This window comes from Pyxicephalus adspersus, chromosome 9 (assembly GCF_032062135.1).
Source record: "Pyxicephalus adspersus chromosome 9, UCB_Pads_2.0, whole genome shotgun sequence".
In the NCBI taxonomy this organism is placed as follows: Eukaryota; Metazoa; Chordata; class Amphibia; order Anura; family Pyxicephalidae; genus Pyxicephalus; species Pyxicephalus adspersus.
Genome location: NC_092866.1, coordinates 26119033 through 26140575, shown reverse-complemented (window position 1 = coordinate 26140575; position 21543 = coordinate 26119033). Strand labels below are relative to the sequence as shown.

Below are 21543 nucleotides of genomic sequence, written 5' to 3'. Positions count from 1 at the left end.
TAGGAGGTTTATGGAAGATTATGTGGAGAAACACAAACATATTGCAACCAAAAAAACTTTGCCAGTAATAGTAAAAACTTTCATATATGTCAAAAGGTAGTGTGCAGTTGTTCCATATTCCATCAAGCCATATTTTCAAGTGGGGAGGGGGGGGAGTATAACCAGTTTCCAAGGCAAAGGGTGTAACTGCTTTTTCTCACAACATGTATTACCATTTTTGTTCAGGTATATCACATTTATACGTAGGCATTGTATGAAGATTTAATACTTAATTAACTTTCATAGGAAATACTTACTTTTTATTTGACTGTGCATCTTTAAGTTTAATTACCATTGAAGGAAAAAGAAAAGAAAGAAAAATGGGTATTTTCAATGGGAAATAGGTTTAAGAGGATAAAATTAAACCCTATGTGGTTCACAGCAAATTTTAAAAAAGCCATAAAGAATAAGAAAAGGACATTTTAAACATAAAAAAATTAAGGATCACCTTAATCATTTGAACACTAAAAAAATATAACAAAAGATGTAAAAAGGACATAAAATGTGCAAAACTTGAAAATTAAAGACAGACTGCAAAAGAAAGCAAGGCAAAACCCCAGATATTTTTAATATATATTTACAGCATAAAGATCTGAGCATGTGGGCCCCTTACCTGCCTGGCGGTATAAATAATAAGTGTTTTTAAATGTAAAAGCAGTACAAAATTAAATTTCCCGCCTCGTCCTGCCTCCCAGCTGCACGGTCCTGCCCCCAACCTCAGGCTTGCACACAGATGCCCGGCCGGTACCTGCATCCCCTGGCCTCGCGTCCCCAACGTTCACACACCAGGGACGCAGATGACGACCTGGTTACACATTTGCCAGGTTACACAGATGCCCGACTGGCATTGCTAGGGGAAGAAAATGCCGGGCACCACTTACCAGGTAAGCTTTTCAAACTTCCTGCCAATTCCACCCCGAATGTGGCTTGGGGTTACCGCTTTTTGTACTGAAAATTAACCCTGAGCCACACTCAGGATTACCACCAGGAAGGTTAAAGGATGTCTTGGGGTTGGTAACTGGGGATAAAGAAAAGGCAGATTTACTAAACACTTTTAGCTCTGTGTACACAAAGGGAAATGGCAGAGCTCAAGTCTAAATTGTTAACAGCAATGTCACTGCCATAAACGAGCTACAATGGCTCAAAATTGATATGACTGAGAAACAGTTGGACAAAATTAAGGTTGACAGAGCATCAGGACCTGATAGATTACAGCTACGTGAGCTGAGTTATTTCAAAGCCATTGTTTCTAGTTATAAGATTTAATCACTGGCATGGTACCAATGGATTGGCGTAAGGTCAATGTGCTTCCCATCTTCAAAAAGGGAGAAAAGTCATTACGAAGTAATTACAGACCGGTAAGTTTAACGTCCATAGTTGGAAAGGTCCTAGAGTTTGATAAAGAACCATATAGAAGTGGTATTTTCTGTTAGAAAATAATATTATAAGTGATAGTCAACATGGATTCAAGAAAGTCCGAAGTTGTCAAACAATTTTAATCTCTTTTTATTAGGAAGTAAGTAAAACAGGTAGACAGTGGAGTACCAGTGGATAAAGTGTACTTGGACTTTGCTAAAGCATTTGACACAGACGATAAATAGGCTTTTTATTAGGCTCTATAAATAAGAAATTTAATCTGTAAATGCATAGAGAACTGGCTTAAAGACTGCATCAATAGAGTAGTGAATAATGATTCATACTCTGAATGGTCTAAGGTTAATAGTTGTGTAACCCAGAGTTCAGTGTTTGGACCTTTACAGTTTAACATCCTAATGATATAGAGTTTGGGATTAAAAGTACCATTTCTGTGTTTGCAAATGACACCAAACTATGTGATGGAATTAAAACCATACAATATGTCTATAATCTACAAGCAGATCTGGATGTATTGTTTGACTGGGCAGCCAAGGGGCAAATGACATTTAATATTGGGAAATGTAAAGTTGGCAGCTAACAACATGCATGCTTCGTACTATCTAGGAGAACACGTTTGGGGGAGTCAGAAATGGAAAAGGATATGGGGGTTTTGATAGACCATAACCACCGGATAAGGAAGATATTCTTCACTGAAAGGTCTGCAAAAATGTGAAATAGGATCCTTTATAGTACTAGATTTAGATAGATTGCATTAGGAAAAAGCTGTACGAGGGGGTGCTGAGAAGTTCCTGGCTTTGCCCCCTTTCAGATGAAATAGAAAAATGAGTGTGGGGGCATATGACAGCCTAATATCTTATAACGGTGCAAATATCAGGTCTTTGCGATTTAGTGAGAAGCTGTGATGGCAGAGACACAAGCAAGTTTCACGTCGTTGGAGCTACGGGCCATCACAAAGTTTTTGTTTTCCAGGGAAAGTCAGCAAAGGACATTCACACTGAGATGTCACAAACACTGTCCTTCCTACAGTACGGTCAAAACCTGGATATCTCGTTTCAAGACTGGGCATTTCACCGTTGAATATAAACCCCGCAGTGGGCGCCCCCCAGCCTCAAATGACCTGGCAACCTGCGATGCTGATTATTGAGGCCTCAGAATTGTCTCAACGCATATTTTTCACAAAATGTCTATTCGGTGCCTCAGGAGTCCACACTATGGAAAGCACATAAAGTGGTAATCTGTGGGCAACGTATTGCTGAATTTGCTAAGTTAAACAAAGATAAGGCAGTCTTGAGAACCCAGCTTGAGGATTTACTGGAACCATTGGAAAGGTCCCTATATGCTGCCATGTCTATAGTCAGACTTCGTAGAGTGACTGATGTTAGGAATCGTATTAAAAGAATTGACCCTATATAAGGTGGAGCAGTCTACTATGACAAAGGGAACAAGATGGACTCGCTCCTGGCCCAACAAATTAGAGATCAAGTGGACAGTTGCTGATAATTTTGTTGACTATTATAAATCTCTATATTCCACAGTGCACAACTCACAGCTGAAAGACCATACCAAACTTGCCTCCTGTATAGATGATTATCTGGCCAGTGGCTTCCTCCCTGCTCTTAAAGCTTCAGCAGTGACCCCTCTTAATGAGCCTGTCACGGTAGGGGAGGTAGCCCTTACCAATAAAAACCTACCATTACATAAAGCCCTGGGTCTGAACAGATTTTCCTATAGCTATTATAAGACATTCTCCTCCACTTAAACACCACATCTCACCTCCCTATTTAACTATTTTTTAGAGGAGGGCCGGATACCATGATCTATGCTTCATTCCTACATATCTGTGTTTCCTAAACCAGGCAAGGACCCACCTTTGGGGTATTGACCCATAGCACTCCTTAAAGATTTTCACTAGAATACTAGCAACTTGCTTCAGTGATTATGTGCCTGGTATTATTGACAAGGACCAGTGGGTGTTTTGGCCTACTGCCAGGTAGGAGATGACACAAGGCTGACAACTGACATTGTGGATGTGTTGAACAAAAATTACCAGGGGGCGCTGCTTCAGTTTAGATGCAGAAAAAGCCTTTGACTGGCTGAGCTGGCCATTCCTCATGCAAACTTTGCGCTGGATTGGCCTCCATAGTCCCTTCCTCCAAGCAGTGCAAGCCCTTTACTCAGCATCTACGACTAAGGTTAGATTAACGCATACCAATTCATCTTAGATCCATATTCATAATGACACCAAGCAAGGTTGCCCATTGTCCCCACTCCTCTTTGCCTTTTGCATCGAACCATTGGCCTGGATGATTCAACAACACACCTTTACTAGCTTTTTACTTAGCTTTATATGCCGACGATATACTGCCGACACCAATTAAGCCCCTCATAGCTCTTCCTAATCCCCATAAAGTTCTGGATGACTATGACACCCTCTCGGGCTATAAAATCAACGCAGCCAAAACAGAAGCGCTGCCGATTAATCTGCCACTCTACTCTCTCCTGCATAAATGGCGCGCCCCACCAATATTCTTTATGGGCAGAACAGCTTTAATTAAAATGTCAATACTACCTAAACTACTATTTTATTTTGCCACTCTGTCAGTGCAGGTCCCACGTTCAGCCTTTGGACGATTGCAAGCTGCTACCCTTGATTTTATCTGGGGGTATAAAACCCATCAATTACCTAAACCTGTGCTTTGCTTCCTTAGGGAAAGAGGGGGATTAGACGTGCCAGGCCTTGTAAAATGCTACTGGCATTTGGCCTCTTTGGCCACACTGTGGTTGTTTAATTCCTGGACAGAAATATAAAAATTATGGATGGCCCCGTAAGCCATTACGCGCAGTCCATTACCAGCAACCTCACCTTCTCTAGAATGATCAGCTTTGAACGGATCAGTTTGGGGGGCCCTTCTCCTAGAAATATATTGGGTCCTAAATACAGAGCTGGCTATGCCTTTTGTTAAACATTCCTACATGAGGAGGGTTGGATTCTGGGCAGGGAGCTTCCCCTGGATATCTGGGAGCTTATATGGAGCAGTGCGTGGAGTTCATTTTGTACGCTCTAAAAAGAAAATGAGTATAGGATCTTAAAGCATTGGTACCTTACCCCTAACAGGCCACATACTATTTTTCCTACAACTATTGATAGATGCTGGAGATGTCAGAGGGAGGTAAGTACATTGTATCATATATTTTGGACATGCCCAATCTTAGCTTCTTACCGTAAATCAATCATTGATCTGTTGGAGAGAATATTTGGTATCCAGATAACCATGGATGTTGTTACACATCTATTGGGCCTGTCCATATAAAACCTCTCTAAACTTGGCATAAAACATTCCCATGTTTTGACATGGGGCGAAATGCCTCATATTTAAACATAAAAATCAACCTCCCCGTTGGGAATCTCAGATCTGTATGCTCGAATTAAGGTTATCCAGTTAATGAAACACCTCACAGCCAAGGTGCATGACCACATTTATAAATTCACAACAATCTGGAAGCCATGGAAGGCTTACCTATTACCTCCTACCTGCATATTTAGTCAGTGTAATGGTTCCTCACCTTAGGGGAAATTCTAGTAAGTTACTGATGTCTTCCTGTATCCTATAGGCTTTACCTAAACAAATATGATGCTTACCCATGCCCCACTGTTTCTTCCCCCTCCTTATTGCTATGTGTTTTTTGTTAATGTTATATTCTAGATGATCAAGGATTCACTGTAAGCTTATTAGTATGCTGCTCACAGAAAACAGCTGTCCTGACTTTTTTTTTTTTTTTTTACTTTATGAATGTATAAGCTTACATTATATGCCATATTGTTTACTGCTAATGTTATTTATGTTACTACCCTTCTGTATGTTCTCGTCTTTTGTTATATTAAAAAATAAAAAATTAAATAAAAAAAATAAATAAAAAGCTGGATGCTTTTCTAGAAGCCTTTTGTTTACTAAGGTATTAAAGCTTTAAAGTAAAGTAAAGATAACAGAGACTGTTAATCCAGGGTTAATCCGATTGTCTCATGGATTCAGGAAATAATTTTTTCCCTTATTCGAGCAAATTTTAGCAGGGTTATTTTTTTTTTTGCCTTCCTCTGGATCAACTATGCCTATAGGGTTTTATTCTAGGATATGTTTATTTCCTTAGTGGTTGAACCTGATGGACTCATATCTTCTTTCAATCTGACTAACTATGTAGAAATGTGAACATGTTAAGAAGAAACCCAGCTTTTACAAATGAGCTTCTTTTCTTGGTTAGATATCCTTTGTAATGCAAATATACAACAAGGGATAAAACAGATATTCCCAGAATGGGAACAAAATTAATCTCTCACTTTTTGCAGCCCTGTTTCTACAAAATAATGAAAATTATGTAAATGTGATGTGACAAGAATAGTCTCATGATCTTAAACAGTTTACAAATTTATCATCCATGGGTTTCTGGTTTTCTTTTAATTACCTACGCTCCTTTTGCTAGGATCAAGAAATTCCAATGGGTATGTCTGTCCAAAGCCTGGGACCCTTATATCAACTCCCTCTGGAGAAGCTGAAGTTTTGGTTGTGGTGTTATAGACCAACCTAAAAAAAATGTTTCACAATTATTTTAAGATATAATAAACAGTAATGTGAGGAAGAAAATATTCACACAATCATAGATCATATAGAGGTTATGCATCACAGGGGGTAAAAAAAATACTTTTACATAAAACAGCCTAATGTAATGTAAGAGCTTGTTCAGACCTTGGGTAAAATCTGCAGGCCTTACCTCTCCTGGTCACCTACTATTAAGAGCTACGGTAGGTGTCCAGGCTCCTTTTCAAGAAAAAAAATGCCTTTTTTTTTTTAAGGTTTTTGCAAATGACTGTATAGGTATTTTTTAAAGCCTAGTTAAAATAATAAAAAAAAACTAAAAACAAATGCCTGTACAAGAGTTTTTGGTGTATTTTAACACTTCCCACCCTATCCTTCAAATGAAGGATAATAAACAGACATATTCGGTCCAATGTTAACTATTCTTTGGGAGCATTTTTGAGAAGGAAAACTGCTTTAAAAAAAACCTCCAGTCCAAACGAGCCCTATGAAATATTAACGTCAACATTTTTCTGAGCAAATTTATTTCTAATGGGGCCATTGATTTCCTTGTATGAGTGCATTACTTGACTTGTTACTGACATCTGGTATAAAATGCATGTCAATAGCCACCATACAATAGGGATGGTAAACCAAGGCAAGGTACAAAAAAACATTAATAAAAATGTTCCCAAAGTAAAGAAAAAAATACACACAAATAAACATGTACCATACAGATAAGTTTTTTTTTTAATATGACATTTTTTCTCACCTTATATTATCAATCCAGCAGTCAATTACAAGGGGCAACAGAAGTTCGAGATTGAGCCAAAGAGTGAAGTAGTAATCAGTCTTCTTTGAGCACATATAATGTACAACCGATGGTTTGTTCAATTTTGCTTCCAGCTGGTTTCCTAGATCACCAGGTACTGAGCAATAAAGGAGAATGTTAATGATTTGAAACAAGGACTGCATGGTCTTGTATTTTCAACTAAATACAAGCAAACCTAACAGAGGAATTGGCATTATGATAGTTTAACTAATAAATAACTTTAACAATTTAAAATATATATATATATTTTTTACCATTTCATTTTTGGCAGCCGCACAGAACTTTGCAATGATTGAGTGGACCAAGAACTCCTCTGCAAAGTATAGCAAAGTATTCTACTCTAAAATGTGAGGCTGTCTAGGCAACAGTTAAGGTGGCTGAATATGGGTCATGCAAAAGAAAAGAAAAATAAGGTGCTCTAATAGCCTAGTCAAGTATAGACCTGGAATACCCACAAGCCTCAATGAATTGAGGCGAGTAGGCCATTATTCCTCCACAACAATGCTAGACTGGTAAAGTCATTCAAAAGGGATTGGGTGTCATGGTAGGAAAAAAATGGATGTATATAATACCCTCAGCCGCTCTTTCGGCTTCTCCAATGACTTACAACTGACTTTCTCACTCATAACCTGATCACACGCATGGCTCCAAGACTTTTCTAGAGCTTCCCCAACTCTCTGGAATGGTGTTCCTCGTCCTATTCAGCTTGCTCCTACTTTCTGCGCCTCAAAACCGATTTTTTCAAACTTGCCTACCCATCTTCTTCTGTCTTTTGAAAGCCTCACTACATATCCCCCTTCCTATTGAGCCGGATTTATCAAGCAAAATCGGAAGCTCGCTCATGCCTGTGTATTCGCGATCCGAAATCGGATGCAAAAAACCTGTTTACCAACCATTTTTCAGCCGTTTGGCCTGTTCAAATGTTGCAAACATATATATTAGCTGAGAAATAAGCATATTTTAAAATGACCTAATGTTTTCAGGTTCAAAAAGGGTTAACTGATTTCAGCTCTTTATATAGGCGCCTATGTAAACGCATACGATGCCTGACCCGAGGATCCGCCTGGTGATAAATTCCTGGGAGCTCTGACAGGTGAAAGCTCGCTTTTGCCAGCAAACTAGATTTTTCCTACAAAAGTCACAAGCAAACACATATGTGTATACATATATATGTAATATATGTATACACATGTACACACACATTTATATTTTGACACATTATATATTTATTTATTCATACACATAATTATATACATGAGTAATTCTCATAAATATATAAATACATATTAATATAGTCTAAAAATCTGATGAGATATATATTTATAAATCAATATGTATTTTCATATTTTTATACTATATTTCTATATATATGTTTGAAAAACTCATGTAAACGTTTCTTCCACATTTATATGCGTTTTTATGCAATTTTCCAAGCGATTGTAAACTTTTTAAGAAAGCTTCCACTGAAAACAATGAAGTATTTTAAAAGTGTTTTTAGCAGGACTTTGGAATCTGGAAGCCCCCTTTAGGAAGATTCCCACATCCCCACCCGCCCACCCTGGGGAATGAGTACAGGGATACATTAAACCCCTTACTCATTTTCTGAAAGGGTTAACATATGTGTAAAAAAATAGGACAAAGCTTTAGTGTTAAAATATTTTATTTTGTGTGTGTGTTTAGTGTAACTTTTCTACTTTTACTTTTTGACAGGTTATCCCACAATGACAGTATGATTCACACATCTGCATTCATTCAAGAGTACATCTGTGAGACTACTGACAGTGTGGGATCCCCAGGAGCTCAGGGTTACATGAGGACAAGTCTCCCCATTCAGCTCTAGTGATGAATGGATGAACAGGGGAAACCCTGATGACGGCTCAAGCATCATCAGGTATTTGTTGTTGTTTGCCGTGTTGCTACATTTCATACTTTGCTTACGATTTAGCTCAATAGCTGGTTTTGTTTTTAAAAATTTGAATGTTTCAATGTCCATTTTGCAATTAGGAAGTCAGTGTAATGCTATGTTATTGCGTTTGTGGCCATATTGTTTCATTTCAATAATGTCTTTATTACCACCTTTAACCACCTGGGCGTTACACTGAGGTCTAGATTTCTGTTCCAAAAGCGTTACAGTTTTTCATGACATTTTTTTTTTTAAATTGTAGACCTGTAACTTACAGAAATATGTCCGAACAGGGTTCTAGTAGATATCATGAATATAAAAAATGTTTGAAACACAGAATCATGTAAAAAAAAAAAAAATTACTTTTAAAATTAAAATTAAATAAAAGACACAAAAAATCAGCTTAAACAAGAATACATATATAAATGAAAAATAGTGAAAATGCGATAATTCGATATACTGTATAGTAATATATTTTTCTAAAACACCTCCCTAGTGTCCGTCACATACCTATAGACAAAACCACATAAATATATTTTCTATTATTTTGTATTGGATTGAATACAAAGTCCTGCATCCAATCCAATACAAAATAATAGAAAATATATTTATTTATTGATAATTGTAACTTTTTGAAGCCCGTACCAAGGTCGGGCTTATCGCTCAGGTGGTTAAATGTTTGTCCTGCATAAATATTTTCTAATCCAGTTCTCCACCCTTGATAGGTCAAAATTGCATATTGGTTTGGTATTTTTGGAATGCAATATTTGTTGTGCCATTTTTGCATGTGTTTTTTTTTTTTAATTCTTTTGTCATGTAAATTTAGGGGTATCCGTGTGGTCTCTATATATTAATGTGACCTTTTACCAAATGGGTGTATTTTGAATAAAGTTTTTTGAAACGTTTTTAGTTTGTTTTTTTGGGGTTTGTTTTTATGTGATCTCCTTTACAATCTCCCAGGGCCTACAATTTAAAAAGTCAATTATGCTTGTTTTTAAGAAGTTCCCTTTTTTTGACTTGTTTGAAAGGGTAAATACAGCACAGTTGGCTTATTAAAACTCAGTTGTCTGATGCATATAGTGGTGTGCCAAACCTCATGAGTGTAATGCGCATTGTTGTGCGCCAAGGTGTAACCGCTATGTGCACTGTGAACTGTGTTCTATCAGTTGAAAAGTGCGCCGGCCAACTTTCCAGAGAAGGATCCTCATTCTGGTAAGTTTTTCTTTTTATGTGTATATTGTTTGATTTGCTTCATGGGCACTAATTTATGTACATACATGTATGTATATATGTATGTATGCATTTTATGTGTGTACATATACAAGAGAAATTATAGGAAGAAAGCGGCAAAGAGGATTTTTTTGTGGCATATTGCTTAACATGCTTCAAATTGAAAAGATTGCCTATTTCTTCCTACGATTTCTGATGTCATGGGCTTGGCTCCTAGCAACATTCATGGATGATATTGCTTCTGGGTAAAGGAAGAATCCACCTTTATGTGCTTCCACTACCAAGCTGAGGTGATTAAGTCAATATATATAGTGGACCAATGAAAATATGTTCGCCACAAAGTGTATTTGTCCCTGGAAGATACTAGTACTATTTGTTTTATGTAAACACCTAAATAATGCATACAATCCAGTATTTATTGAGCAAAATTAAGTTGAGCAATAACAGAACATCTGTTCATTTCTAAGAGTGCGAGACCCTGCTTGTGAGCTTGTCAATCAATGTGGTTTGATGTTGTACTTGGCAACCTGGACCTCCTTCCATCACCATCAAGTGTGTTAGAATGAGTATGCAACTCAGCTGGACAGCTAAGTGACAACCAGTTTGGACAGCAAGTGGAAGTGTGTTTGTACACAGTAGGGCTAAGATCAGGCAGCACAGCACAATGACAACAAACCTATAACACTACTACAAATGAACAAAGGCGTTGTGTGGCAGGAAATCAACATGCAAATGCAAAAATTTAAAAAAAACAAAAGAGATAAAAACATGACAATTATATTTATAAAAGGAATATGTACATAATACATTCCAGTGTTCTCCCCAGCCCTTTAGCTGGGCGCACCACCCGGCAGTTTTCAGTGAGCACCCCGCTCCTGAAGAGTTGGGTCACAATACAGGGTCTGCCACCCGCCTACAATTTCTTCCCACCCGGCTCAAAAAAAATTCCTGGGTTGAGCACTGCATTCAAATATCAATATGTGACGATGTGACTTTGAGAATAGGACAAAGACAATAAGGGGGTTCAAGTAGCAGTTTGGAGTGGAAACCATGCAGACATTTGTACTCAATACTTGTGAAAAAAAATGACAAAACATTGCTGAAGAATTGCTAAACAACAGAAACCGTCATTACAAACCAGGCACAAAAACATTGCAGCAACAGATGAAACTAACAATATTGAGGATTACAAAGTGACATCAATGCATACCATCCAAGCAAACTTGATTAATCCCCCCCCCACAAACCAGTCCAGTTAAAATAGTAATAATGAAAATACATATGTATTTATATGCATTTAAATGTATGTAACATCTTTGGCAACAATCCTGTTTTGAAATATTTGATTTCTATAAAGCCAAACTAGTATGAAATTTGAATCAGATCGCAAATGCTTGGTGACTTTTTTGTGACATTCATACTATTGTGTAATGACCTATTATAAAGTGCTAAATAGTATATATACAGCTTGATCTAAATTAGCTTGCTGTGTTGCTAGCAAACCAAAAAGTATCAAAACAGTGCAACAAATGTAACAAAATCAATTTTGTGAATGAGTATACTGTAACAAAAAAAGTACCACTTACCCAAGATAAAGCATTAAAGATTCAAACTGGCCTGTAATGGACTGTAGATGCGCATAGAACAGGGGCAAGGTGTGTGCTAATTAATTGCTATGACCCCACCATTGACAGAGCTTAACAGATCCTCCTGAATCGACCCCTATTACTCATTTATCAAAGCAGGAATGCGGCTGGCAAGTAAAGGCGAGAGTACTAGCACTCGGCTCCGGGTCGCGGAGATATGCCTCGTATATCGTCCGTATATACACGCAGCGAGCTTACGCGCACTTGCTTGATAAATCAGGCCCAATGTGAGTTAATTCCCTCACCTCCTAAATTGTCAGCTCTTCGAGGCAGGGTCCTCTCCTCCCGTGTCACTGTCTGTATTCATCTGTCATTTTCAACCATCATTTTCAACAATCATTTTCAAGAATGTACCTAGCATAAGCTTACGAGAGGATCCTCAAGGGAGAAACAGGTAACTTTGCATTTAGTGCAGATTCAGGCTGTTTCCTATGGTTTATTTGCAAACCATTAAATAATATTAAGTTCTTGGATCTGGGCTACCTCACTCTGTAGAGCTCTCCACATTAGTCAAACAAAATAAGGAACAGCCCCAAGAGAAAACAGGGCAACTTACAATGGTAGGGGATTTTCCACAGTAACAGTAATGAGAGCTGCTCTATCTTCAGCCTCCAGACACAGAGCCCAATATCCACTAAGCCTGCTAGCCTAAAGCTACGTACACACTTCCAATAATTATTATGATCCTGAACGATATCTTTGAACTATCGTATAGCACCGATCCTGTACATGCAGATAACGACACGATCGTTCAAGATATTGTACACATGATAGATGTGGCCATTTGAATGATACAGGAAGTGATGTCCACCAGAGGAAGTGAATAGTGTGTACGAACAATCGGGTTAAATGACTGACATTCACCACATGCTCCTTTGTCCCTCTGTGCAATATGCCCGTCAAAGTTTTCTCAAGGAAGATGAAAGCAGCTCTTGCTTTGATGTGTCTGCTTAGCGCTGAAGAGGAGGACGTTGAGAAGAAGCGGCAAATGTGGTATAAGGATTGGGTGTTGGACCGAGATAACATTTCACATGAGAATCAGCTACAGGAACTGCGCATCACATACCCAGATGACTACAAGAATTATCTTCCTATGTTGGATGTCTGTTTCCAGCAATTACTTTCTGCAGTTGTACCTACTCTGAAGGTTGCGGTTTTCCACCAGAATCTGTTTCTGTTTCAGAATTAGCCTCTGCAGTATGCACTATTTTTGGCAAGCTTCTAAATGTACCATTGGATGTGGATTTGGAAATTGACCGTGTACACAGGACCCTGGGCCCACGAAGTAAGGACGGCCAATGTCCAAGAGATGTTATTTATAGAATTTATTTCTACCGCACTAAACTGGACATCATGAGAAAAGCTAGGGAGGCTTTTTCCACTGACTGTGCTGGGGCGAGCATTCAACTCTTGCCAGATCTTTCTAAGTACACACTGGCCCTCCACAGGGCTCTTAAACCACTATTGCAGATATTGAAACAAAGGAATAACCTTTATAGATGGGGATACCCTTTTCAACTTATTATTGGAAAGGGGGGGGGGGGGGAGACCCACATTTTCCACCAGCCATCTGATTTTCCCTGACATCTTGAAGATCTGCACTTACCTCCTTTGGTGCTCCCAGATTGGCTCTCTGTGATGTCTACTCCATACCGAAGTCCTCAAGTATCATCTTTGTCCCCAGCACCACAACCTCCTCCATTTCCCCCTCCTCTGGTGACAGCTCCTGGCACTTCTTCACCCACTTAACAACGTTGTTAGTGGTCAATATTTTTTTTGTTCATTTCCTAGACATTGGAGACTAAACAGGATACACGTACCGTTTCCGGTTTTGCTCATATTTGATTTGATTGATTTTCAAGCTTCATCTATTTTGCTCCCTCCTTTTTCTTTTTACCTTTTTTCATATGGATGGGTGCTCTACTTTTGTTTTGACACCGATAATCTACTGCAGAGCCTCTTTACATGCAAGAAGACCCACCTCCCCTCCCTCCTTTAAGGATGCAGAAGGGATACTCCTGTTTTCCAAAGTGGATTTTTTTCTGATGCCATTACACCTACTTCTTGCGCCCTGGACTGATAATATCAAAGTGTATTTTTGTTAAGTTTTCTACAATCCTTCAATTTACCGGTATACATATTGCATAGTTAATGCTCTCTTTACTTTTTTTTGTAATATGTTTTGTAAAATGTTTATCGTTGGGAGATATTTTCTTACTCATACGGGTGCTGACAAGAGTTTCTCAATGTAATGTGAAATGTATTTCCCCATGTTTCAGGTATGTGGGGTTCCCTGGGTGGGTCCCGCTATCAGCTGACACTTTCCCCACATAGGCCTACTGTTCATAGTTGACAGATTTTTGGGATATACTCCCTTTCCTCTGCCCCCAAGTTAGGCTTTCACTTTCCTCTGCCCCCAAGTTAGGCAGATATGAACTAGCCCATCCCGTCTACTTAGTGAGTTTTTTTCTCAACTCCTACTCTAGTTTTCCCCCTTCCTTTGTGCTCTCCTTAGTTCCCTCTCCTATGCCCTCCCTTAACCAACCACACTTAACGCACTTGAATTTGTAAATGTCCTCGCAACATTCCCAAGCCCAACCTCTCCGGGTTCGTACCCTTAATGTGAAGGGCCTAAACAGCCCAAATAAAAGATCCCAGCTACTATATGCACAACATAAAGCTAGAGTTATTAGAGCTATTCTTCTACTCCAAGAAACTAATTTTCAAACTAACAAACTTCCATCCATTCAAAATTGATATTATACCACCATACCAAAACTAAGGAAGTATCTGCTGCATTTCACAAGCCTCTCCTGATTCAGGTGGTTGACTCCCTCAATGATATCCAGGGTAGATATCTATTTTTTAAGGTAACCATCTGGGGCAGGATGTACACCATAGCATATATTTACTCACCCAACCAACGGTATTTTCTGCCAAATATTTAGTTGCCCTAAGGGATTTGCAGATGGAACAATTGTGGTGGGTGGGAACCTTAACTTTGCCATTGACTCTCGCATAGATACCTACCCTGGAAAAACTCCTATTTCTTATTCCAAGCTTAACTCCTTTCGTACTAAACTAGGTGAACTCAGGTTATTAGATGTATGGTGCATTTTGCATCCTACAACTAAAGATTATACATTTTTTTCCAACCCACATCGGGTGTACTCACGCATAGATTACCTGTTAGTCAGTCACTCTGCACTGGATTGGCAACCCACCTCCTCTATTGATCCTTGTCCCTGGTTAGACCATGCATCCGTCACTACTACTTTTCACCTACCCCAGGCTATTTTGTGATAGTGGACATAGCGGTGCAATGATTCATTGTTTAAAGACCTACTTTGTGCCAAGGCAGTGGTTGATGCTATCTCTAACTTTATATAAGATCACTCTTCAGACACAACTCCCCTCCCTGTTCAATGGGAGGCATTGAAGGCAGTGCTTTGAGGGGTCCTCTTTCAACAGGGCTCACACCTTAAAAAAATTAGGGTGCAAGACATACAACACACAATGCTTAAATTCCAAACTCTAGAGGTACTACACAAGCAAGAACACACCTCTTAGAGCTGTATGATTTAGCAAATCAGCGGCATAGAGACTGCTTTCCTAAAATGATATATCAATATGGGGACAAATGTGGGAGACTGTTGTCCAGGGGACTTTACCCACGAGCACCTATCATCTATATCCCTTCAATCCGTACTGCTCAGGGAAACTCAACAGCTATACCTCTGGACATATTGCAAATATTTCATAAATATTACAGGGACCTATATCAGCTCCAACCGAACCCGGTCACGACCATTGCTCTCCAAAATTGTATAGAATAGACATCTCTTCCATTACTAAACCCGGAGGTGGTGTCATCCTTAGAATACCCCTTCACAGAGGAAGTAGCTTTGGCCATCAAATCACTCCAGCAGGGAAGAGCCCTGGCCCAGATGCGTTTAACCCTAAGTTTTACAAACTTCACACTTCTAATCTAGTTCCTTTTCTGACGAAGGTGTTCTCAACCGCACATTGTTCTCCAACTACAGACCCATTTCCTTTATCAACGTTTACGTTAAATAGTTCTCCAAGATTATTTCCAATAGACTCACTAAACTAAGCCCTCTTTAATACATAATGAACAAGTGTGATTTATCCAGGAGTGAGAGGCAAGAGATAACACCCTCAAAACTATTCTAATCCAGCATGCCAAGGCATCCAAGGTTACTATATGCCTCCTTTCGGTTGACACTGAGAAGGCGTTTGACAGGGTTAACTGGTCCTTCATGTATGCAGCTCTACGTCGGGTGCGCCTAGGTACTGGCATGATCTCAAGGCTAGCAGCCTTATATTCATCACCGTCAGCTAGGGTAAGAACTAATGGTTCTTTATCCAAGTCTTCTTGGATATTGAATGGCACCAGGCAAGGTTGCCTGTTATCACTTTATGCCCGTTATCATTTGGCAGTAGCTCTACGGAACAACCCAGAGGGGTTCCAGTGGGTGTCATTACAAATTATCTCTATACGTGGATGATTTCCTGTTATATATTACCTCTCCGCATATTACCATCCCCTCTGTATTGAAAGAATTTGAGAAATGTAGTACCTTAAGTAATTTCAAAGTTATTTTTCCAAATCTGAAGTACTTAATGTATCTTGGAACGTTGCGCAAGCAGCCTCCATTGGTGTACACACCTCCTTTAGAATATGCGAAAAAGCAATGAAATACTTAGACATAATTGTTACCGCAGATTCCTCCAAATTATTTTCCCATAACTACGTCCCACTGTGCAGTAAATTGCACTCTGACTTCCAAAAATATAATTCCTTACCCCTCTCTTGGTTTGCCAGAAATAATACGTTAAAAATGGACATTCTGCCCTGTCTATTATACACGTTTCAAACTGTGCCTATTTACCTACCCACTGCATATCTACCGAAAATCCATTCCCTTTTCCAATCCTTTTTGTGGACAGCTAGGCGTTCTCGTATAGCTTATCGCATTTTGGCAAAATCTAAGCAGACAGGTGGGGTGGGGGTTCCAGATATAACTCTGTACTGTAGGGCCGCAGTACTGGTACGATTGGTTCCACCATAAAGAAAGGAAGGGTTGGGTCCTCCTAGAGGAATCCCTCTCCCCAGTATAGATCTTCTACGACTTTGGGACAACCTCATCAAAGAAGGGAAAATCTCTACACTCCCAGGCCCCATGACACCACTCTTTGACAATCCGGCCTTCCCACCAACAATGCATGCAGCAAATTTTCTAATCTGGTCAGCCACCAAACAGCTATTTAGGTGACATTCTGCATAATGGTCGTATCCCACTCATGTTCTCCCTCCAGCCACAGAACAGAATGTCCTCTAGGTTTGCATATAGGCAAATACACTCATATATTTCTACGTTCTCCGATCTGCCTGTATTACACAGGAAGCCTGACGGGATTTGAGGCACTGTTGCAGTTTCCCACTACTCCCACTCAAGTAATTTCCACTCTTTGAGCATTCCATAATCAGGAATTCACTACAGGTGTACCCACATATACCCGATGCTGGGAAATAGAATTGGGCACATCCGTGACAGCAGATGATTCGGAGAAGTCCTTTACCCTTACACACAAACGTACTCTTACTTGCAGAGCTCAAGAAACTAACTATAAGATCTTGTCTCGGTGGTGCCTTAGCCCGGTGGATCACCACTGTATGTCCCCGGAAGACTTAGACAGATGCTGGCGTTGCCATACTCAGAGAGGTTCTATGTTACATGTATGGTGGGAGTGTCTGGCCATTTGCCATTTTTGGGAAACAATCATTAAGGTGCATAATGAATGTGTGGGCTCTGACGTACGCAATAGCCCCAGAGTGACTCTTCTGCCTATGATCCCAGGGTCCATTAAATCCACCAAATGCGATGTGCTTCGTAATTTTCTTACTGCTGCCAGGGTTCTTATACCTAGGTATTAGAGGCAGATGACGACGCCGTCTAATAAAGACTGGTACATGGAAGTTGAAAAACATCCGCGGCGTGGAACAACTGTTGGCAGAGGATGATGACAGGTTGGAAGAGTATAAGATGGTTTGGATGGCATGGGAATGGTTTAAAGATTCCCCACAGTTTCATACTTACCTCATGTAATTAGCGATTTGTTTTAAGGCCTACTGCTAACATGTGTATTGTACCTAGAGATATGACCCTGTCTCAACAGTTAATTTATCTCCCCCCCCCCCCTTTTCCTCCCCCAATTTCTATTAACTGGGCTTGTTGTAATGACTTGTATATGGGTACCAATTCTATTTCCAAGTTGGCATCTCTATATTATTTTTCTTATATTTTTAGCACGGGCAGTGTGGCACTGGAGACTCACTGCCCATGCATGAGGAGGAGTTAGGGGTGCCGACAGATTGATTTCTATTTTATGGTCTATGTTTTTATATGTCAAGTCTATAAGAACAGTTCATGTAACTTTGTTTGGTTCCATTGGGTTGGTGTTGTTCTTTTGTATTTTGTTTGTTATTTAATTTGCTTAAAATTATTAAAACTATATTCTACAAAAAAAAAAAAAAAAGTATAAATAACAATACAGACCAATAACTATAAAAAACAATACATAACTATTTTAACAATATTAACAATATAAAACCAGTTTAAAGTTGTGACACACTCCCACTATAAATCAGTGAAATGGAGGCTTTCATTGCCAAAACTATATTGATTTGGTATGCTGGAAGAAGGGAAGTGATGATGCTCATATTGGTGGCGTTGAGTGTGTACAGGAAAAGGGTGAAGCTGCGGGTATGGATAGGGATAGGAATAGGTGGGGTATTGTGGGTTTAGTTGGTTCAGCATCCCAATTGTTCACCAAATCAGTCATAACAATCTCCACAGCACCAGCTTGTTTTGGGCTCATCTGCCACAGTTTTGACACAATGTAGAAGCCACAGTCATCCAAGTGATCTTATTTTTCATTTCATATGGCCATAGCTTTCTGCAAAGCTTCCTTCTTTTCGAGCTCCTGATGTTTTCTTTTCTGACCTCTTTTTAGGGTTGGAACTCATCGGAGCGGTTGTTGTGGCAGGTGAGCTCTCTGCAGGTTCACTGCAGGAGGAAGTCTGCAAGAAAAATAAATACAACGTATAAACAGAACATATTATGCATATTAAACTCTTGCTATGTTCTCATTTCAGTTTCCTGATACACCAGGAGAATGGTTGGCCATCGTCTCAGAATTTCAAGATTTATGGAACTTCCCAATTGTGGAGGAGCAATTGATAGGAAGCATGTAGGAATTACCCCACCAGCAGACAGTGGATTGTATTATAACTATAAGGGGTTTTTCAGCATCATGCTCATGGCAATAGTGAATGCTTGTTATGAATTTGTTTTAGAGGACACATAGGATGAAATGTCTGATGGAGGGGTTCTGGATGGTACGCCATTTCACAGGAAGCTGATAAACAAGCAACTGCACCTTCCTAGAAACAGCCAAACTGTAGTGGGAATGAACTTTGTGTTTGTTGCAGATCAAGCATTAGCATTGAATGAAAACCTGTTAAAACTTTATCCTCAAAAAAATTTGGACAAACAGAAAAAAAATTTTAATTACCGGTTATCTCATGCTAGGGTGGTTGAGAATGCATTCGGTATTCTAGCAAATCGCTTTTGAATATTCTGCTATACTCTATTAATCGCCGCATGGACAAAATTGACAAGGTAGAGAATGCTTGCTACATCATTTTCTAAGTCGCAATAATTTGCATAATTTGGTCCTCTAATGGAGCAGGATTCTGCTACAGCAGCACGGGGCGAAAGCAGTAACTGGTCTAGTGGATCTACAGGTTGCAGTACCTCAGAATGCTTCAGTGTCGGCTAAAGAAAACTGAAGCAAGTACTTGGAGTACTTGAACACCTCTGGAGCAGTGGAATAGCAGGATCGCATGACAGTCTGTACACCACAATGGTTGTAGGACTGTACTATATGTTTTCCTTGCTTTAATATTATTATTATTAGTTGTGCCTGTGCTTTTATAAATTGTATAATAAAAAAAGTTTTCACTAACTTACCTGGTCTGGTGTCTAGTCTCATCAAGGCTTTCCCCAGCATCCCTGTGTGTACCTTCCCCAGCATACTTGTTCTCTTCTTCTAGGCTGCACACCGGTGGACGACCTTCATCCTGATCTGCGGTGATATCCAAAAGGTTGATGTACCATAATTTAGGTACGTATATATCCTCTGTTGCAGCACTGTGAAGACTTCACTTTGTTCATTTCTTTTTTTAACACGGTGCACAAGTTTTGTATCTTCTGCTTAACATATTTTATGTTGGCCGCAGGATTTATGGTCTTGCAGAGCTCCACCATAGGGATATACATCTTCAGCTTGAGGTAACAGTTGGAATACTCCGCAGACTTTACCTTCCAAAGACAGGAATGGGATCTGTATGCCTCAATAAACTCACGAATGAAGTCTGGATTGTTAAATGCATCATAGGCCATGATCGGTGCAAACCATATAAAAATATAAAATATTAAATTATAAACATACAACATATAAAAACATATAAAAATATGCATCACTTACCTCAAGAATGTTGGTCGGGTGAATTTTCGGACGAACGCACGTTCCTGATCTTGCACTGCAGATTTCCCACAACACTTGCATTGCTTCCTTCACAGCGAAGAGACAGCCCAGCCACCCATGCCAAACCAATGGCAAGAGAGGAGATGGAGGATTTGGTGCATATCTTGGAGAGGTGGGATTGCAATTGCAGGAGGGCTCAGTACAAATCCCAGAATGCTCGAAAAATTTTAGATCGGATTTTATAGACGTTACACCAGAGTTTACTGTTGAGCGATTCAAGGACCAGTTGTGGAAAAGGTGGTCCAGTTTAAACAATCACGAGAGGGACGTATTGGATGCATTAAGGCGTCGTATCGCCAAAAATTGTAAGTAAAATTTTTTTTGTTTGTACAATATTATTCTTTTTAGGTAATGTAATATTTTTTGCAATTATTTGTAATTTATTTGTATGTTTTGTTCATTTCTTTTTTTTTTATTTTTGTTATTGTATTTTGTTACTTCATTTTTTGTTCTGTATTTGTTTTTATGCATTAGGACGCCATGCTTTGGAGGTAGTGAAGCAGCCGCAGGTGCATCTGGAGGTACCGGCAGAGGTGGAAATGTTAAATTTAATGTTACATTTTAATGTATTATTTTAAATATAATAACTTTAAATATATTTAAAATATTTTTATTTTATTTTTTTGCAGCGTTTATTATGGTTTCCCCTGCACAGGAGGTAGTGGAATCTGTGGTGGATATTGACCCAGGTATGTACCAAAATTTTAGAGAGGTAGGTTGCATATGATTGTGTGTAATGTAACTTTAAATTTTTGTTTGCACGTAAAGTTCCAGAGGGAGAACGAGAACGTCCTGAGCCAGGCATGTCAGGACAGATGGCGAGAAGTGTTGGTAAGCATTCATATTTTGTTCATGCAAAAATGTCCCATATCCATGTGTGGGCTTCACAATATATGTGTACCTAATATTATTTTTTTCTACACAGGTTTTTTTTCCCCAAAAAACAACGTGTGGATGGCCAAACTCGAGGCCATGGACAAAAAAAAAAGGAAGGCTGTGGCCAGGATAGTGCATCATGCATGAAGGGACCTGCATGCCCTTCAACGAGAAACTTTTATACTTTTATTTATTTTTTATAATATTTTTACTAAACAAGAAAAACTATTTTTCAAAAAAAAAAAAACTATGTGTGTGTGTCATTTATTTATACTTGACTGACAGAAGTTTTAAATTTAAACTACGCTAGAACAGGATGAAATACTGTGCTGGAACAGGATGAAGGACATAAAGAGGACCTGTCATACGAATGATTTGATTTGAATGAGATATATATTTTATATTATATATATATATATATATATATATATATATATA

The 21543-nt window shown here is 39.0% G+C and overlaps 1 protein-coding gene across 1 annotated transcript in view; it reads right to left on the bottom strand.

Moving 5' to 3' along the window:
• Positions 1-21543, bottom strand: part of PLA2G15 (phospholipase A2 group XV) — a 43725-nt gene that overhangs the window by 17266 nt on the left and 4916 nt on the right. Inside the window, exons 2-3 of the mRNA XM_072422962.1 lie at positions 6757-6913; positions 5875-5993 (exon numbers count right to left, since the gene is read on the bottom strand). Coding sequence (XP_072279063.1) covers positions 5875-5993; positions 6757-6913 — 276 coding nt within the window. The remainder of the gene's footprint in view (positions 1-5874; positions 5994-6756; positions 6914-21543) is intronic.